Source organism: Watersipora subatra, chromosome 11 (assembly GCF_963576615.1).
Source record: "Watersipora subatra chromosome 11, tzWatSuba1.1, whole genome shotgun sequence".
NCBI classification, from domain to species: Eukaryota; Metazoa; Bryozoa; class Gymnolaemata; order Cheilostomatida; family Watersiporidae; genus Watersipora; species Watersipora subatra.
Window position 1 is genome coordinate 10,759,422 of NC_088718.1, and position 22,193 is coordinate 10,781,614.

Sequence of the window (22,193 nt, forward strand, 5' to 3'; positions counted from 1 at the left end):
GGTCATTCAGGTTTGAGCAAAGTTTGTATCTCTTAGAGTTACTTGATTGTCTAGTAATGAAAATCAATTAAAAATTGTTTATACACCGTTGAATTTTGAGTAAGAATGTTCTTCTTTTAAAGGTTTGCTTGTAGTTTGCAATCTACAAACGAGAAACCTTGTATCTGAAAAAAAATCTGTACGTTACCTTTACGATGAGGGCCGTGTCGGTCTTTCTGTCCAAAAAGGATTCCTTTTAACAGGATTTGAAATCATGACCATCAGCTGGGTAGATCGACATGCTAACCACTGCACCAATAGATCAACTTTCCATGTTATGAAATATATTTTGCAATTAGTTATTACATGATGATCAGTACAGCTCTCACAGTACACCTGACTGCTTGGGTACTAGTAACTATAATGGTCAACACCTTTAATGAAGGTGCCTTTTATAATAAAGCTTCTAAGGTATTACATTCTAAGGTACTTCAACATAATTCATATTCACAGAATGTTGCATAACCAAATAACTGTATTCACTCAGTATATAAGCTAATCAATTATGGTGTCAGATGAGAGGTTCATTGTGTCAGATGGGAACAGAATGAACTTTTAAAAGGTTATGCGGCGCAACACGTAATTGTTGGAAACTGCAGTTTTGTTAATTCATGTATTAATGCTTTTCAGGGTGAATTTGCACAGTAGATTAATTTTATATGTTCTGAATGAAATTATAAATATTTCAGTTTTAGACACAATTTCTCGTGATCAGATATATTATAGACATAATGGTATGCATAATTTTTATTGGATGAAATAGGGTTGCAAAAACATGCTGCGTGTGAATTTTTGAGAGATATTGTCGGTATATTTTTTACCATTCCTAACAGGCTGCATAGTTTTTTTTTCATTCATTTGTCATAGTCATTCATTTGTGTATTTAGTAAACCCTAATGTTATTACTAAACTTATGCTTACGGGGTGTCTGATTGTGTGTGTAGATGCATCCTCTACAAAACATGTCTTGTCGCTATGCATGGAAAGAAAAGGTATTGATTATGAGATGCTGTTCCCTCTGTATAAGTCGTCCTGCAGCTTGTAGCAACCCTGGAGTTTAGCTTTTGAAGGATTTGTTAAGATCGTTCTTGGTTCATCCACCTTTTGTATGAAATATTTGCATCGATGATATTTTTTAGTTGTTTTTTTTTACTGTGAATGTTAAAAAATAATTATTTGCAGAAGTCAATTGTATGTTTTGTGGCAAGTGGACTACAGTGAAAGGAATAAATTAAGCAACTGATATATTAGAACTTTGGATCAAAATTATTTATTGATGCATTTGTATGTTTGGCAATTTAAAATCGAAATGAACACAACTAGGTGATAAATCAAGTCTTTAGTTATACGTAGTTGGAAGAGATGGCTAGCAGTAACAACTGAAAATATGCATATTTGGATCTCGCTATTCATATATTTGCACTAAAAACAAGGATATCAGCCTTCGATGCTGATTAACACCAATGTTCATTTTGAAAACAAGTCTCCAGGATTTGCCTCAAACCCTTGGAACTGAAAAACATGCATCTCTGCATATCGTTTTGCATACATTTGTACTGAAAAACAATTGTATGTGCCTTTGATGCTGATTAACACCTATGTTAGTGTCTCCAGGACTTGCCTAATATCTATGAACAATTTTCTGTTATTCTGGTACACGGTGAGCCAAGTTACTCAGAGGTAGGCAGAGCTTCAGTTCTGGTAACGTTTTTGCAAAATGTTCTGTTAGAAAATGGACTACTCCTTCTTTTGGTATTAATGCCTATATAAGCTACCAAGGTATCACCTTGCAATTATAGTAGTGGCCATCTCATGCTATATATTCTTTAATCTCTCATGACAATTCCTCACACATACCTTATTATGTTTCAATCAACCTCTTCATATGGTGGTTGGTTTTTGTCACATTTCAAATCACTGGCATTATGTAGTCTCATACATATAAGTTGATATGATTTGTGATGTTGGCATTGTTAGTAGTTTTATTATAAACCTACAGATAAGCTTACAATCGTGAGTTAAAATTGACAAGGCTTTGGCATGCTAAGGTATGTTTTAAGTCAATATGAAGTTATTTCCTAGAATGCTGGGTTTTGTTCATAATTACACATTAAAGAAGAACTTGCTCAAAATTTTAGTAGATTTTATCAGAAAGTATCAGTATTTTTTCTATCATTTGCGATTGTTTTTTATGTTTGAAGTGATCTGACTGTCAAGATATTTTCCTATTATGTGTGATTGTTTTTGATGCTTAAAATTATTTGACAGCCAGAATGTTTCAAGATTAAAATCTACAAAACGTGATCGCAGTTAAAATGCTCAGAAGAAAAATACATCTCCACAAATTATGTCAGCAGTCGTGTTTCCTGTTTGTTCCTCTCGTTGTGACATCAGCTATTGCGATCATGTTGCAGTATTATGCGACTCTATTGACATACACTTTCGGAGAAGTCTGCGTACATCTTTTTTTGTCGATTTTAATCTTAAAACATCCTGGCAGCCAGATTACCTCAAACATCAAAAACAATCACAGATGATATAAAAATAAAAAATACGGACACTTTCTGATAGAACCTGCTAAAGTTTGTGTGAGATCATCTTTAATACTATAGATACATGCATTAAAACCACATCATTTTCTTTCGTAAGAATCTTTTGTAGAATTTTGTTTCAGATGGACTAATATTTTAGCAAAGAATTCAATTCTAATACCAATATAATAATATATTCGGTGTTATTGTCTTAAAACCTTTGATATGTTATACTAAGGAATTGTAGCCTAATTTGTACCACTGTCTTTCCATACAGGCAATATTATATATTATATTGCTATAGTTCAGAAGCCGGAAAAGTTTAATATTTTTAGAGAGTCTGATTTTTGTCAAACTTGTTTAACTACTATAAAGGCAGAACTCATTGAATCTTCCTACAAATATATGAACTTTTTCAGATTGAACTTAAATGGAATTGGCAAAAATCCACAAATCAAGCGAGTTTTGTTATGTGCCAATATTTATTGAATGTTTCATGTTTGCGAAAGATGGAATCGTCACAAAATGCCACGCAAGCTATTCCATTTTCAACATTGCTACATACGCTTATATGTACAGTATCATAAGTAGCAGCAATAAGACGTAATTGGCAACATTCAACATACATGAATGAAATATATATGAACAAACATGTTTTATTATATATATCATATATATGATATATATAATAAAACATATATGCAATGACATGTCATTGCATTGCCGGCAGACCAGGGGTAGGAAATCTAAACTGTGTATGGACACAAATCGAAATATGAAAAAGTTGTTACTGTGTAAAGTTCTCACGTAGCTCATCCACTAACAACTTGCGATACAAAAATCGTCTTGCGATACAAATGATCAACACTCAATATATAATTTGATCAAATACTTGACACTTATCTGAGTTTAGCATAAATTCATTCGGGCCATGAGGTGAACCACTTGAGTGTAATATTTCCTTTGAACTATTTGCACAAATAAAAGCAAGTTTTGCATTCTCCTTGTTCATACTTTCATGCCTCGACTTTACAGTCTGTGGAAAGTCACGGGAAAGTTAATGTTAAATGGTATGCGATAATCGAAACACTGCGCAATATGATCCACATCTGTGCTATTATAGTAGTGTACCAGCACAATATTACCGCTCTTCGCTATTGATTACATGAGCTATTTAACGCTCAAACGCAAGACAGTTATATCTGCATGCCTTGTAATTATGAGATGCCGTATTAACCCGAGTGTTGCAATGGGTGGCCAGCCAGCTGACTGGCTCGGGCTGCTCCGTTAATGCTGCCGTTGCAGTTTCACATCTTTTAGTTTCCTGTTCTTGTTGTTTTTAGCGCTGACTATTGTTAGCTCTTTTGATGAGCAATGATTGGGAGTCTCTTATATAAACATTTATTATTATCAAGTGTTATACCTTGTCACCACTAAAGGTGTGTATATTGACATTGGCTGCAGCGAGGGAAAGAAACTATTGAGTCTCGTATACTGATAATTAACAGATTAGCTGTTTCCTTTATTTTCAGCTGGCAATCATTTTCTACAAATTGGTGTATTACTACTACTGTGTCCCCCCCCCCCTCCCGACTCGTTTAGTCTGCAGGTTTACGTCATCCGTCGTCTGGAAACAGCTAAAATATGCTAGTCGAACGAGTTTTGTTACTCACAGATTTTTATCGAATGTTTCATGCTTGAGAAAGATGGAAACTACGCTTGCGAATGATGTGCAAGAAAATGTCGTGCAGGCTATTCCGTTGTAAGCATTTTCTACACTTGAGTCGTTCCTATTTTGATTTGAGCAGTTCCGAGTACGCTGCGGTGACCTCTGACCTATAATTCCTTATCGTTTTTAACAAAGTGCCCACCTTGTTCCGCAGCATGCAAATGTCCAAATCCGCACAGTGGAAACAGCGCATACACTCACAACATTTTGGTAAATTTGCCAGTATCTGGTTTGTTTTACAAATGAGCTCTATAGTACTGATTGAGACTGAACCAAAGAGGGGCAGATATCGGTATATCGTGTAGAACTTGATTGTGTTATCGATGGAGTGGGCGGCTTGTTTGAATCGTACTGCAGTATTCAGTCGTAAGTTTGTGCGATAAAAAGGTTATACATAACATGATAAGCAACATCTTATCACGTCAGGTTGCTGACAGCTGCTCGTACATTCTCAGTACCACTCCTAGACCTTACTAGTTGTTTGGTCTACTAGTTATGGCCTGGATTGATTTACACCTGTATGGCTGATACAGTTGAATCTTTTGAAAATTGCTATTGATCAAAGGTAATATAAGAACGAATTAAACATAGTTGGGGTGTCTCCTCGTTTCTTAGTTAATGCTTTGGTTGTCGCAACGGTTCATCCCGTCACCTATTGTAGGCTATTGTTGACCTATCATCACCTCATTACTGGCTGCTGCGATGAATGGCTGTAGTCAAAGTACCTGCGAACAAGAACACCTTTGAACAGTGTTAGTTTCTCAGTTTGACTTAATTTTGGTTGAAATGCCCAAAACAATGAGGGGTTTGTTTTTTATTCAAAAGCTGGTATGATACTCTTTCTGAAATCACCCCTAGACCATGAAGTTTCAGTGATGTAGATGTGCTTTTACATATTTGGATTAGCATCTTCCTCGAGGAATTTCAAAAGACTACTTATAGACCTAGCTTAGAGTTATCCCTCACCATAAGGTATTAATGAATCTAGCATAGAGTTATCACTCACCATAAGGTATTAATGAATCTAACAGAGTGATCGCTCACCATAAGTTATTAATAAATCTAGCATAGAGTTATCCCTCACCATAAGTTGTTAATGAATCTAACATAGAGTTATCCCTCACCATAAGGTATTAATTAATCTAGCATAGAGTTGTCCCTCACCATAAGTTATTAATAAGTCTAACATAAAGTTATCACTCACCATAAGTTATTAATAAGTCTAACATAAAGTTATCACTCACCATAAGTTATTAATAAGTCTAACATAGAGTTATCACTCACCATAAGCTATTAATAAAACTAGCATAAAGTTATCACTCACCATAAGTTATTAATAAATCTAGCATAGAGGTATCACTCACTATAAATTATTAATAAATCTAGCAGAGTTATTACTCACCATAAATTAGTAACAGGGCACTGGCTAGGGTAGGTTTTGTCTCAAAATGTATCGCCAAAAATAAACTCCACCTGGATTATATATAGACATTAAACTGTCAAAATTAAGTTATATGGCTTTGTTTTAACTTGTACGTGAATAGGTTTGTTGCGTTGCAAAATTACCCTTCGTCGATCATGTTACCTAAAAAGGAAAGTTATTTTTGTTCAAGAACCTATTCACATAAAGTACACCAAAGCTGAATTAGACAGTCTTATGCGTTTGATACTGCCTTTTGTGTTCTCACTATTCACCTGGTGTTAGTAACAGCCTTGCAGTGAGTCACCCATTTGCTAAGGTAAATGAGCAAAGCAGAAATATGTTTTCATTGGAAGGGAGAGCTTTGTCAAGGTTCCTTGATGCTGGAGTACTATGAATGCCTCATTATCTTCTGTCTATATCTGTAGTGAGATTGCTAAGGTACTTGATAGCGCAGGCAGCTAGTCTGCTAGTATGATGTTGCCTTATCCTCATCTCGGTGCCTCATAGCGCGACACGGACTGGCTGCCAGTATACCTTTAACAAGCCATACTTTTTTGTGGCAAGTTCCATTTGTTTTATGCTCCGATGTAGTCTCTAGGGAGGATTCATATAGAAAAGACCCATTCATTTTCTGTTATCCTTGAACTACAGTACATCCTTGTGCATAAGCCGTACCTGTGAACGTAAATTTTTGTGTAACAGTTTGGGGTGTGGCTTATACAGCCTTTCTAAGGATTACATCCGTAAACCTCTCACTAAGTTCGGGTTTACTGTACCTTTTAGATTGTGCGAAATGCTATAAATAATATATTCAACAATAAGACGCTAGGAAATATTTAGTAGGGGAGAGTTGGGTACATCGTTTTGAAACACCCCTCAAATTTCTTGCTTGTTCACATCATTTTGAATTCTTACCTCACTAACTAAAGAGCTTTCAGGTCATCTTATGATATCTCTTGATTGCATGAAATCAAAAGAACAGCAATTTAGGTGAGCCATGATTTTTTAAAATTTATTGGTAATTTTTTGCTCTTTTATTTTTATATCCAAATTTAGAAAATGGCACATCTTTGTACATCATCTCATGTTAACAAAAGTCAGTGGAGGCAGCTATAGACATGTTCTCTGCACAATGCGCCCACCAACTTCATGATGTTACATCATCCCGAGTTGCGTTGAATATTTTGGTTACTCAGTCATTTGGGGCTCGGTGAAACATGAAGTTTATGAGGCAAGTTGCAACAATGTGTCTCAATCTTGCCCCATTATTCTTATGGAGGGGAACAGCTCGAGTAACGTTGAAGCTGCGGTGTGATACAAACCTTGATGACATGGCTAAAAGTTCATCCTGATGATAAAGATGAACCCTTAAATTTCTGGACAATGATATCTTGGCTGCAAATACTAACATATAGAAAGACAAGTTTGATCTTTAGATCAACATGTATATATATGTTTAGTTGTACTGTGGAAGTTTGTTTGTTGTGATTGTTGTACACCGTGTCTTCAAGTTCATAGCCAACTCTTTTCAAGTTTTTCTTGCTCAAATACTTGGTAGCAATTTGAATTGTTTGGCTGAAAATAAATTTCAAGAAAACCATTCTGAAATTAAAATTTACTATGAAAGTCAAGGACGTTTCATTGTGCCCCATAGGATGTTTCAGCGTATCCCCTACTGGGGCACGTTGAAATGATATGGGCACGTTTGTGATATTTTCCAAAGTATACAACCAGCAGAACTGACATTTGGCATACAAATGTAAAACATATTTCTGCATCCTATGTGATAAAATTATATTCCAATATTTTAGTAAAACTTGCCAAAAATGCATTATTCGTTACAACGTGCCCCACCCTCCCCTACTTGTACTCATGTAATGAGGTCATTAGTCATGGTCACTGTTATGTGGCATCTCTAGTACTTAGTTCAATTCGTCACTTTGCTTTTCGTTGATGCGAAAAACTACAGCAGCATTTCGACTGGTAGTTTCCAAAGCTACATTCACAACTTGCAATTTGAGCGCAGCGTCGTATTCTGTCCTTATTGATGACATGGGTTAGAAATTGTGCTCGCTGATTTGGTACTTGTGTACTGTGGTTTGCTAAAGCAGTAACACTTTCTTCCCAAAGGTAAGAACACTCATTGTTCGATTGCCACCTCATCTGCCAACGCGGGCAAGTGACGATAGATGGAGGTAGTAGCTTTGGAAAACGTCTGCTATTTTGCTAGATTAAATTAATCGTGTTAAAAAATAAGTAAAACAAAAATGGCTTATATTAGCTGTATACATGTAACTCAACAAGTACTTACAAAGTTTGGACTCCGGCCTGTACATGATAAAGGCTCATACATAAGGATTTATGGTAGTTAACGATGTCTCTTTCTTATTCTCAAATTCTTCACACTTTTGATTTTGAGCTTATAAATGGACTATTTTAGCCCGAGTTCAAAGTTCCTGACTTATCGTTAAAAGAGTGAATAATAAAGATTTAGATTGCTTCTATTATATGCTGTCGAAAACGACTACATTTCAACTTATGTAATTATTCATAATTGTTGCAGATTACTTGATCTATATTTCCCTGTGTGAAAGTTGCTGCAGGACTAGTATGTCGGTGACTGCGGTGACTGAGTTTTATAATGACTAATGAGATCGCTATGCGCAGGGCTAGTCGCTGATGTAAATGCAGATAGGTTTGGGATGGTGGGAACAATATTATGACGGACGATCACCGATTATTCTGGGATGAACGGTGACATACTGAGATATAGTGTGAAACAGCTTTCAGTAAACGACGGTGTAGCCACATTAATGATGCATTGTTATCGTTTCATGTATTTTTTTGGAGTTGTCTACCATTTAGTATGTGATCATTCACTTTAGATATCTTTTCCAACACTTTGGTCTGCTTCGGCTCAAAAAACATCTTTTTAGAATCTCTATTCTCTTGCTTGTGAATTTGATGACCTTTTCAACTGGTAATCGGACAAAGCAGAACTGTTGCTTCTTTCAATTATTGTTTTCACACAGAATGATCACGGTTTCTCTAACCAGTAGATTCTCACTTTTTCTCTAGTTTGTCAAGTTTCACACTGTGCCACTATTAAATTTTTAGTGAGTCAAATAAATTATGTACAGCCTTTCTTAGATGGCTTTTGGATTAACTGGTGTACCTCAAAGCGACACGCGAAACAGAATATCGATCAATACTGATCGTTTAATGGCGTAGGCGATAAGCTTTCATATAATTTGTGGTGTATCCACAAGTGTGGATTTATCTTCTACCTGCCTCTCTCAGGGATGTGCAACCAATATTCTTTCAATGATTCGAAAAGGAATGCGATGAAAACATTTTAGCGTGCAACAATTTTGTTTGTTATAAGCCAAGTGCTCACTTTCGTAGCCAACGAGTTTTAAACCACTTGTAAAGATTTTAATCCAAGCATTTTATTGCTAACATAGGCTACCCTACACAAATTGGTTTTTCTCGCACTGTCATCATTTTGACTATTTCTTTTTTCTATGATCATTTTAAATGAAAATAAAACTGCCTTACAATTCAAAGAGCAACTATGAGTACCAAATTTTGTTCCAATGTAGAATGGTCCACTTGCGTTAGAAATGTTCTGGCGCACATGAGATGGCTTATGTTTTGCAAGAGTAATCCAAAACTTTCTCTTTCCAATGAGACCTACCCATATGACTGCCCCTGAGTGGTCCTCTTGACAATGGTAAATGTTTACATATCGATCTAGCGATGCTGACAGCAGGACTGATGGTTGGACTGAGAAAGCACATATTTGTGTGATAGTATCAAAATCTTTCTTTCCACAAGCTGGTTTACACTATATCGCCGTACGACAGCGTTTTTTTTTTGGCGTTCATCGTCGATTATGTGAACCGTAAACCGATGGCATTGACGAAGCAACGCAGATACGTAGAGAAAGATTGCAGCTTTTAAAATTTCCTGATGTTTCACCGAGCACCGACGACTACGCGGACTGCGTGATCTATTTATTTCCGTTCATGATAGTTGCTGCGGGACTAATATTGGATTAAAGGACACGAAAATAGAGGTTTCTTCACGATAATTTAAAAAGAAAAATGAAAACACCACGTCTTGGAGTATTTGTTGATGCAAACACGGATGGGTTTGTGATAGTGGGAACATAGTTATCATCGACGATCAACGAAGTATTGTGGCATCAACGCCGAGATACGGCGATATAGTGCGAACCAGCCTTTAGTGCTTGCGAGTCTGCTAGCTTTGTCCGCGTTCAAGTTTGTTTTATCAGTCAATATGCTTTTGTTGTTCTAGTTTCCAATTTTATTATTTTTCAAGTATTGTGTTTTATTAACTAACCCATTCGCTACAAAAAGCCTCTATAACGGTTCGCCTTAGTGCCTATACAAAAACATTGATGACAGATCACAGAGTTTACAGATCCACCCAAAATTCTGTCACAATATATTTAGGATATTGGGGTTATCATTTTTCAAAAAATGAACCAATAGGTTTTGTTTTTACTCAGAGTTCGCAACAAAATGTAGCAGTTTCTAAAAGCTTTTATTTTTGATTTTGAGTTCATGATGAATGAAACGAAAAATGTAATTAGCGGTCTCAACATATTTTTGCTCGTGAAATTGTTAAACATTGCACCATAAATGTTTCTGCTAACTATATTTTTATATTAGAGAATGGGAGTCTGCACTTTATTTGAACTGCGAAAATGATAGCGTTTTTTTTGCAGCTGGTTTCACTGAACTAAAAAACATTAAACATGGCCTTTGTTTGTGGAACGCATTGATTCTTATGCCGAGTTTTCTGCTGATCTCAAAAAACTATAGATTAAAGTTCTATCACAGAAACTCGAGCTTTCACAGCCAAAATACTGATTGTATGTCAACAAAAACCTTTTGGCATGAATTAATTCCGTCGAAACAAGCAAAAAACTCCCTAGTGAAGAGTTAGTCACAGGAAGGGACAATCAGTAGACTGAAGGGAATGTTGATGGTTTGGAGTTTTCAGATTCAGACCTTTTAGTGTATAAGAGTTGATGCGCTTCCGACCCCCTTATATGTGGCTCATCAATTTATGAATGGTGCTGAGTCAGCTGGCGTCCATTAGCATTGTTTATGCATATTTAGGAACTTTAGAGAAGATATATTGCTAATTGCTTTGTTCAATGAATATATTGTGTAATCCTTTGAATGACTGATCTCTTTATGAAGGTGTAAATACACCTTCTCATGAGGCAGCCTGCCTAGTGATTGCTTATCCTAGTGCGTTTGGTGTACGTACTTTAGCCTTTTGCCTTGTGCAGGGTTGTCTTCTTTTGTCATTTTTGAGACACGATCTATGCTTGGCTTTTTCTTCTTTTTTTTACTTTTGACATCTAACTAAAAAATCATAGTTTTTTGACAATTGCTAATGCTAATAAAAAGGTATACATGCATACCGTGTATTGTGCGAAACAGAACTAAACTATTAATCGTCGTGTCATGAGAAGACAATTCCTTGTCCTCAGCTTTATAAATAGGAGCAATGTGGCTTAAAGGTAATCATTGTGAAGTTATTTTGATGTCTAGTAGTTGGTTTATTGTTTAGCTTTACAGTTATGTCAGAAAATTAAAAAATGTTCACTAAATATATGTGTTATATATAATTTTTATCCGTATAAAAGATGAACCCACACAAAACTAGTAGATTTTATCAGAAAGTATCTGTATTTTTCTATTATTTGAGATTGTTTTTGATGTTTGAAATGATCTGACTGCCAGGATGTTTCAAGATTAAAATCGACAAAACTTGATCGCAGCTAAAGCGCTCAACCGGTCTAGTTTATTGGGCATACCTTATCAGTCTTATCATCTATATTGTTACTATTGGTCATTGTCTGTCCGCCTGTTTGTTTTTCTGTCATACAACACAGAGAACAAAAATTTGCACAATTGTTAGGAGGCCGGGTGGCCGATTAGCTCAGTTGGTTAGAGAGTCAGCACAATAAGCTGAAGGTGACGGGTTCAAGCCCCATACCTCTTGTACTCTGTTATATTTTCATATTTCGATTAGTTTAGTTGAGAACAGTTTCCATAGACTTGGGTGGTTGAACCAAAACATAGTCTTCAGTTATCTCCAAATTGGTTTTACTAAAAATGTATGTTTCTCTCGTTTGCTTTCTTCCTGTAGAGCATTCACTACCTCCAATGCGTTTAGCCATTTTGGTATAAAGTTTACAAAAATCGTTATAGTGCAAACCATTAGTGTGACCCGAAGCATGTAGAATGGTAAACCAGTAGACTCTGACTGTTATTGTACTTGTGCAAGTTGTTTTATAAATCAAGAAGTTTGGATTGTCAATGTGCATGACTCATCAATGTAATAAAATTGTGCTTTATGTGACCTCGGACAGTATGAGTCACTCACTGTGTTTCCATGCTTTGAAGGGTTCTGAGTTGATTAAACTCAGAACCATAGAGACAGTAAAATCAAACCTATTTCGTTTTGCTAAATCTGTGCAAAGGTATTCGTGGTGAGAAACTGAGTCTACTATAACAAGTTTTGTTTTGAGAAATACTACATCACAAATCCTCGAAAGATCTATATATAGTGCAACTCTGAATCGTTGAAACGGTAGGGTGTGAATTCGTCAGCATCGGGCAACTCCTAACCATTCGAAACATGGACACAGTGATTGATACTAGAAAAAGTGCCTTCAACAAAAAGCGTTTCAACAGGATGTTACATAGCTTTGGTTTCTGTACTGGTTCTCCATGAACGTTGCTACATGGAATTTTGTTCTTGTATGGTTATTGCTATGGGGCTAACTACATTCTTAGCTGTTTTATAATAAGTTTAATAAACGCCGTCGGTGTTATAAAGGAAAAATTATATACTTTAGCATTAGTAGCAAGAGTTCAAGGTCATTACTCCTCTCTAATCCTATAAGTTATTTCTAATACTAATTGGATGCCTGGCTTCACAAGAGCTGAACAATGTGTAGGCGTTACACCCAGTTGAATATAAGCATTTTTATAGCTGCTGTTTGATCTATACTGATTTATATGCTCGTACATAGTCCATCGCGGTTAATCCGCCGAGTCTGCGTCGTCTGCAAGATGAAAAAGGCAAAAACCCATTTTCAAACTAAAGTCAATCGACTTTAGTTACTCGCAAATTTTTATCAAATGTTTCATACTTGCGAAAGATGGAAACAGCTCTTGCAAATGATGCGTGAAAAAATACCATGCAAGCTATTCCATTTTAAACATTTTCCATACTTCGGTCGTTCCTATTTCGAAACTGTGATGATGAGCAAGAAAGGAGTACACGGCGATGACCTGTGGCATAGAATTCCTTCAAGTTTTCGCCAAAGCATCCGCAACATGCAAGTGTCTATTGAAACACTTATCGCATGGTAATCCAATGTGTGCACAACTCCAAATGTGCATCGTCTGCACAATGGAAACCTAGTGTCCGTGAACCTAAGTGTAACCCAAGGTCGCCATAGCCGTGGCTTCACATTATTCATTATGCTTTATTATTCTTGTTCACTAATTCTATTTTTGATGAGTACAATTTTAATATTTTTGAAACATTACCAGCAACTAATAGCCTACTGTTGGGTTAATTCTTTTTGGTATTCATTAAGACTAAAAAAGAATTTTTTGAAAGTATCCTTGATCACGTAGTTGAATGGTTTGAGGCAGCCATAGTCTAGTGGTGTAGAACTCCTGACCTACAGACAGCAGGCTGATGTTCAAATCCCCAAATGGCCATTTGTTGTGACAGGAATGACATCTAACCTTAAATTACATTTTGCAGACATAGACATCTCATAGACTTCCTTGAATTGTATCATGCATAGACATGGAAACTACTATTCATTATGTTTGTTTCAACTTGACACCGTTTTCTTGTTAGTGTCAACTAACTCACCAAAGTTCAGGACTCGTAGCTAATAAAGGAAGCTCTGAAGAATTCTGATACAGAATTGATGTGCTGATGGTACTGTGATGAGAAGATCTGCTGGACAATGAGTCATACACTTCTATAATATGGGTGAGCTGGTAGACACCTACACATTATTGCAATCGTAAGTTTTTATTTGTAATTGCAAGCGGTGATCGAAAGAGATCCTGGAGAAGCCGTCTACAGACAAACTTTTGTGTCAAGTCTTTGGCTCAATGAGTTAATGTCTATGATACGGTTTGGATTGACAAAAGGTCGATACATAAGAAAATCGTTAAACTATATAAAGATTAGCCGACATTGTGCCTGCAAAGATCGACGCAGATGAGATCTATACTGTTTGATCGACACAAATTAAATAGAATATATTGCTCATGAAAGAAAGTTGACTCAATCGCTATGTTTCCATGACATGCATGATGCGCAGGATTTGGAGTTGTGCACACATTGCGTTACCGTACGAGTTAAGTGTTTCTATGAACATTCGCATGATGCGGATTGACTCCGGCGTCTTGTTAAAAAAGGGTAAGAAATTGTACGCTATAAGTTAATAATTGGCGACGCAGTTAGCGATGCTTGTTTTAGCAATGCAAACGCGTGAAACTCGATCGAGAAAAGATGACGGAAGTATTGAAAATGTTAAAATGGAATAGCTGACACGGTATTTTAATGCGTATCATTCGCAAATGCGATTTACATTATTCGAAAGCATGATGGATTTGATAAAGTTTTGCGAATCGCAAAGCTCGCTTAGCTTGCGGATTTATGCAGTTTTCATGACCCGTATAAATTGCGGATTGGCTCAAATTTGCAAATCATGCGCGTCATGGAAACATAGCGTGAAAGAGGGACCAAAATGCCAAAACGTCGCCACAATAAATAATAGTAATAAATATGGCCTCTACCTACCTTGACACACAGTTATTATTTAGACATTCATACTCATCAACTCACAGAAGGATATGACATGGTCGATCAAATTTGTCATAGACAACGGCTCAATGAGTCACTGTCCATAGGATATAGTTGATAGACTAAAGATCGATGCATATGTTAGAAAATCGGTTAAAAACAGTCAAGAACTGATGTGCCAGGAAATATCAACAAAAATTGAGTCAATACAGTTGCTACTATACAATTTTAGGGATCTACCCTGTTGGGAATATATTGTTCATGGAAAACAGTTGTTTCAGAAAGATCAATTCAAAGACTTGCTAAAATAGTCATTTTATTGCAAAGCAATGAATATTGCAATTAAAAATTTAGATCGGAAAAGGTTTTTATAAATGATGAAATTAAAAATTGAAACAGCAAAATAAACAACAACTTTTTAAACTAAGCCATTCATTACAGTTACCGTATCATTAAGTTGATTAAAAAACTGTCGATCTCACTTAGTGCCATGGACACATATCTCTACGTTTTAACAGAGTCATCTTTCAGAAGATTGACCTCATTTTAGTTACAGACAGTGACAAATGTTCTGAATTGAGTAGTAGTTCTAGTAAACTCACACACTGCCAGTCATAGGGATGGCAGCGATCACCCCAGGTAGTTCCTGGAGACCTACATGTAGAGTGATTCACCCACAACGCCGCCTCATTTGGCTGCGTACCACAAATCAGCGCTAAAGGAAAACTTTCTCATACCTTATAAGGCTGTTTATTTACACTCTGTTCCTTCCTGATGGCGTTCTGCAATGAGACAAAGAGATGGGTGATGAACAGCAGCATTGCAACCGGAGAATGATGCTGCCTTGTTTATGCATGATTCAGAAATGGGATGACAAATATGGATGATTTTAGGAACTTTTAGAGAATGTGAGATAGTTCCTGGAAAGTCTGTAAAGGATCACCGTTAGTCAAAGTTTAAGAGATCTTATGAGAAAGTATATAGATATGTTTCCATCATTTGAAATGCCGTACGTTGCTTTAGATGATTTGACTGCCAGGATGTTTTAGGATTAAAATCGACAAAACTTGATCGCAATAAAAGTGCTCAGAAAAAAACCTCTTCCAAAATGATGTCAATGGTTGCACTTCCTGTTTGTCCCTCTTGTTATGACATCGGCTATTGCATTCAAGTTACAGTGTTACACGTTTCTATTGATATATATATATATAATTTATATATATATTTTTTTTATTGATATATATATATATATCAATAAAACAATGATATAATTATTATATCATTGTTTAGTTAATATATATATATATATATATATATATATATATATATATATATATATATATATACATGCTACAGACAGTACTGTTTCGGCTATTGAAGCCTCATCAGTGCAGCTCAGAGCTTTGGCAAGGGACACAAATCCCATTACCAATGAGAGTTGACTTCCTGCCATGAAACGACTAGGTTGCCTCACAGACTTTAAGAAAGTCAATGTGCTGGCACCAGAGTGCTCAAATCACAAAAGTGATGAGCTTTGCACAAAGGCTAATAGTGCCGTACCTATATATATTATTTATATATATATATATAAATTATATATATATAATTTATATATATATATTTTATTTGATATTTGCTTTTGATTGTCGAAATAAGACTTCAAATATAGCCTCAAATACATTGCTGTAGATGTCTCAAGTGATTTAAAGATAGGTTGGTTGGAAATTGTTCCGTCGTTTTGCTCTAAATGCTGTGTAAACATAGGAATACCTGATGCTGATGGTACCTCATATTTATCGCTTATAAACATTATGTATGACTATTGACATCAATTTTAGGAAAGTCTGGGCACGTTTTCTTCCGAGTGTTTAGGCTGCGATCAGGTTTTGTCGATTTTAATTTTGAAACATCCTGGCAGTCAGATCACCTCAAACATCAAAAACAATCTCAAATAATAGAAAAATATCTTTACTTTGTGATAAAATATATTAAAAATTCAAGTAAAGCTTTAAGTAAAACATAACGGAATTACGACCCTGAACTGATGTTTTATATAGCTTAACTTTCTTGAAGCGTGCTTCACTTTAGTAGTCGTACAGCATAACAGACGTATGATACAGATGGAAATGTTATCTTCATCAAACGTTTTTGTATGTACCGTACGTCTTTCACACGTGACCTGCAACCAAGAGGTCAGGGTTAATAAACCTGATTATTGCTATAATTGACTGAAGCAGCACATTTTGAGCCATATTATATTTATGCATATACATTTTTCCTTCTATATCGATTTCGAACTTTGGAATCACCTGAGTTTTGACGAGTAAGCTGCATATCTGCTGAGACTAAATTTTGTTGTTATAGTTTTGACGGTGGTGAATGTTTTAATTTTCAGGGCTAGAGGACGATGACAAGGCGCTGATAGACGCTGCGAAGGAACGGAGAGAGATTGTTGAGAGATATGAAAAGGTGAGATGAGTTTGATTTTTGGTTGACACTTCGTTCAAGTGCCTATTGTAAAATTTAACAGGCATTGCAAGAGTTAGTGATGTAGATGGAACAGGCACTATGTTTCCATTGTGCGGGTGATGTAGATTCGGAGTTGTGTGCACATTGAGTTATCGTACGATAAGTGTTTCAATGGATATTTGCATGTGGCAGATTAACAGGGGCGCTTTTTGAGAAAATATACCGAATTCTATGCCAGAGCGGCATACTCCTTTCTCGCTTAGCAGCGCGCCTTCAAAGTAGGAATGATTGGAGTGTGGGAAATGTTTAAAATGGAATAGCTGCACGGCATTTTCTTGCGTATCATTTACAAGTGCCTTTTCCATCTTTAGCAAACATGAAACATTTGGTAAAAGTTTGCGAATAACAAAACTCGCGGGACTTGCCGGTTTCTGTTGTTTTTATCTTGTGGATGAAGTAAACTTGCGGATTATCCACGTCATGAAAACGGAGTGATGAAGAAATAAAATGACAACTTAGTGGCAACAAGGTATCCTGATGACCTTGATCTATAATACTGTTACTTGAGCAACCTTTGCTATAATAAGAAGGGTGTCTGTCTGTCTGTCCGTCTATTTGTCCGAAGCCAGGGTTAGAAGTTAGAATAACAATTGTTTTCAACCAGGCTCCAACTCTCAACACATAACATTTAATTTAAAACAAAGGCATTATATAAAACTAGGTAGAAAATATAAAAACTTAATTTGTATGTAAAAACAATAAATTAGTAAAACACTAATCTGTAAATAGAGTTTTTTTGTTACTTTGAGGACACGAGTGAACGCATCGGCTTAGGTTTAGTCAGGCTTGGGAGGTTGGGATAAAAGATTGCTTTGAACGGGATTTGAACTTCTGACATTCAGCTTAGTAACCCGACACTCTAACATCTGCACTATTCAACGGCCTTCCCGCAGTCTAGAATACTGTGGATACTTATTACCTGTATCGGCACTCCCTAAACTGCCAGGGCACTAGCAATAATTGATAATTGATTGGTATTAATAATAAAGACACCTCTGAAATTTACATGATCTTTAAACCATAACTGTCACGAACAACTTTTATTGTTTTTACTAGGTAAATCAGACACGCTGATTCCGATTTTGTACTCAAAATAAAGATTAGTCCACTAACCTTCAAAGTCATTTAGGCTTTTTTAAAGCGTTTCAATATCCGTTTCGAAAACAACACAATCGGCATTACAAGCTCCGCCCATAAATATGTGACGAAACCTAGCTTTTTCAGAAACGGAAGTTAGGAAAGTTTAGTCCGATTTAGAATAATAGAGATGGGTGTCTTAAAACCCATTATTATCTAAATCCAGCCTGTAAAATAATTTCAGTTTTTTATGAAAGGGATATAAACTATTTAAAATTGCTCGCAGCTTGTTACATGACGTTTAAATGGGCTGGACGCCGAGAAAAATGAGCTCAAAAAGCGCGGTTTTATCACGAGCTAGCGTTGTTATCGCGCTTTTTAAATATGCAATGCTAAATAGCTTATCTACCTTTCAGAAAAGACTGATATTATTTTTAAAGCTGGATTTAGATATTAATAGATTTTAAAACACCCATCTCTATTATTCTAAATCGGTCTAAACATCTCTACGTAACTTCTGTTCCTAAAAAGCTAGGTTACGTCAAGTATTTATGGGCGGAGCTTGTTATGCCGGATCGTGTTGTTTTCGAGACCGATATTAAAACGCTATAAAAAATCCTTTATTACTCTGAAAGTTAGTGGCCTAATCTTTATTTTGATTACAAAATCGGAATCAGCATGTCTGATTTACCTAGTAAATACGATAAAAGTTGTTCGTGGCAGTTATGGTTTAAATGGAATACAGGAAGAGAATACGTTTGCGATCCCAAGAGGTTCATGTAGGATTTCTCTTGCATAATTGTTGCCTGAATCGGTGAGTCAGATGAAACAGCTTTAGATGAGCTGTGATTGGATAGACACAATTGATGCTTTGTTCAAGTTCTGTCCTCTTGAGCGCTAGGCATTAAGACTTGATCATCCTCCATTGAGCAATGAACTCTATTGATCAATGACCTTTATTGATCAATGACCTCTATTGAACATGTTGGCTCAATTTTCTCTTAATCCAGGGTCGAGATCCTGACGCGAAAATAGATGAATGGGAGGATCCTGCCTTAGAGATCTACCATACGACAGACAGATATGGTTTCATACGGTAAGCATTGGTCTCTTTGCTTCCCAAGTGTACAGATATTTCCTTGTAATAAATACTTCCACTGACCTGTTGTGGAGAATTTCTACTTAGCTTTACTCCTAATTATTGCATTTCTAACGGCTATATCCTCCAACTGACCAACAGATTCATAAACTTTTACTACAGAGTTCATCTCTTAGTCTGAGCGTATGGAAGAAAAACTGTAGGCGCGTGACTGCGTGTACGCCCTTCAGTTTACATCTAGCGAACATAATTCATAATTTTTTTCGGTATAGTTACTGCTTAGTTTCTTTCCTGAATGTTTTTACAAGGCAGGCTGTGCTTCTAACTGGTTCTCATAATTTGCATATACTCGTTTGATAAGGCACCATACAAGCAATGCTCTATTGTTTCTGAGAGTCGTTTGTCACCAAGAGAGCCTCATTCCATTGAGATATGCATCACTTGAAAAGCTCTGATACGTTCCACGATTAACTAAGCCGGGTGACGAGAGGGCACTTGACAGGAAGTGCGCAGCTTTCATGGCAACCCAATTTATGACATTGTTATGCTATGCGTTTGTTTGCTGCCAGCAGCCTTAAGCCTGGTTCCCATATCGATTGCGAGACCCCGGCGGTAATTTTGCGCAGCAAAACACTTGCGACGCTAGGCTTGGCGGCTTCTGTTCACATAAAGCTGCACCGCTAATAATTGCATAAAAAATGTTTGCTTGCCATGCTATTTCAAAAATGCTGACCTTCACCTGTACAGTGCATTTCGGAAAGGTTTCGCTTGCGGCTCTTCGCGAAAGTTGAACAGCGCTGAACCCTTGCGCTGACTCTCGGAACTCGACGCGTGGGTTCACATTTCACTGCTGCGGTGCTGTCGCAGGTGCTTGCGGGGTACACGGGAACCAGGCTTAATGTGACTCTTCTATTACTCATTGAATCGAGTGGTCGTAGTTGGCAATCTGTACTAGTCATATCTACTTGTACTAGTTGTAACTACTTGTACTAGTTGTAACTGCTTGTACTAGTCATATCTACTTGTACTAGTTGTAACTGCTTGTACTAGTTGTAACTGCTTGTACTAGTTGTTACTGCTTGTACTAGTTGTAACTGCTTGTACTAGTTGTAACTGCTTGTACTAGTTGTAACTGCTTGTACTAGTTGTAACTGCTTGTACTAGTTGTGACTGCTTGCGACCTTCTATACTAGTTACTCGGAATGAATTCCGCGTGTCAGCCAGTCAACCATCATTATCTTTCGGTATTGCAATATTTATTTTAACAAGAGCCGTGTCTGTCCGTCCCTCTGAAGCCACACTTGGATGTTCAGAAAAAAAGATTGTGTCATCCAGGATTCGAACTCATGACCATCAGCTTCATAGACCAACACACTAACTACTGCATCAGTTGATTTACCTTCCATGTTATAGAATTATGGTACATATACTTATTTTTGGTACTTTATTTGCAGACCTGACAATCTCTCACAGTACACTGGACTGTCAGGGTGCTAGTAATAATACAGTAGACACTCTTATAACGTAAATTCTATAAAATGTAAGAAATTTATGAAAAGTTTTTGCTTCGCTCTACGTAAAAAATTCCATGTAGCGTAAAGTGGTGAGTCGGTGCAAGTTCTCAATTTCGATATGAATAACGATAGTCTTGTAGTTAACCTTAGAACATCTTTATATCTCCATGGTTGCAGCTCTAGATCACAAGCTGCGTACTACTTCCTCTCGCAGAACAGCTTATCAGGTTGTTAGCAGTAAGTCCTGCGTTGCCCAGGATTTTTTTCATGTTAAATCAGATATCCTGCAGGGCTTGTCTGAGAGGCTGGTTTGGAGGCAGGGCTTGTCTGAGAGGCTGGTTTGGAGGCAGGTCTTGTCTGAGAGGCTGGTTTGGAGGTATGGCTTGTCTGAGAGGCTGGTTTGGAGGCAGGGCTTGTCTGAGAGGCTGGTTTGGAGGCAGGGCTTGTCTGAGAGGCTATTTTGGAGGCAGGGCTTGTCTGAGAGGCTGGTTTGGAGGCAGGGCCTGTCTGAGAGGCTGGTTTGGAAGCAGGGCTTGTCTGAAAGGCTGGTTTGGAGGCAGGGCTTGTCTGAGAGGCTGGTTTGGATGCAGGGCTAGTCTGAGAGGCTGGTTCTCACAAACCTGATGAGTTTTGAAATCAAATATTTTCCATGACTTTGCGAAAGGCACGGGGTACTTATGTGTCATGTTTGGATGAAGTTGATCAAAAAATGTGGAAACACATAGCATATATATATCCATATCTCAGTGTTTGTCTGTCATTCGTCTGTCCAGATATAGCGATAAAGCTTTATAACGAAAAATCACCTTCATATTGGATGTAAACTCACGACATTCAAGTTACAAGTTACTAACGCGCGCGTGTAACTACTAAGCTAATCCATTCTTATCTTTCCCATTGCTCTCACCATATACTGTATATCCATTACGCGATTGCACACTCTAAATGTGTACTTTTTTTTATTAATTATTATTAATTACCTTTTGTGTTTGTTATTGTTTGAAATTTGTTAACTTATTTGCAACCATCCGCAAGTTAACTCGTGAAATATATCGTAGCTAGGCTCCCAACACAAGTTATCTCGCCTTGGAAATTTACTCTTTCCATGTACAGTTATTTCTAAGTTATAGAAGCAAACTTTTTATTAGTTTGAAAGAAAAATTTCTGGTCAATCAGAAAAACTTACAAATTTGCCTCAATGATATCTCTGGCAAAAGTTATAGCCAAAATGCTAAACAGATACCAATGTCTACCTAAGCCGCAAATCATCGCGGTGACTTTAAATTTTATCATTCATGATCAATTTGTTTCAACTCCAGATGTAAGATGCAGATTCATAAGTGGTAAAACATTGAAAGACTGCATT

General features: G+C 36.7%; 1 protein-coding gene across 1 annotated transcript in view; it reads left to right on the top strand.

Moving 5' to 3' along the window:
* Positions 1 to 22,193, top strand: part of LOC137408243 (USP6 N-terminal-like protein) — a 51,712-nt gene that overhangs the window by 1,555 nt on the left and 27,964 nt on the right. Inside the window, exons 2-4 of the mRNA XM_068094671.1 lie at positions 13,649 to 13,786; positions 17,004 to 17,077; positions 19,225 to 19,310. Of these exons, the coding sequence (XP_067950772.1) occupies positions 13,783 to 13,786; positions 17,004 to 17,077; positions 19,225 to 19,310 (164 nt within the window). The 5' untranslated portion in view covers positions 13,649 to 13,782. The remainder of the gene's footprint in view (positions 1 to 13,648; positions 13,787 to 17,003; positions 17,078 to 19,224; positions 19,311 to 22,193) is intronic.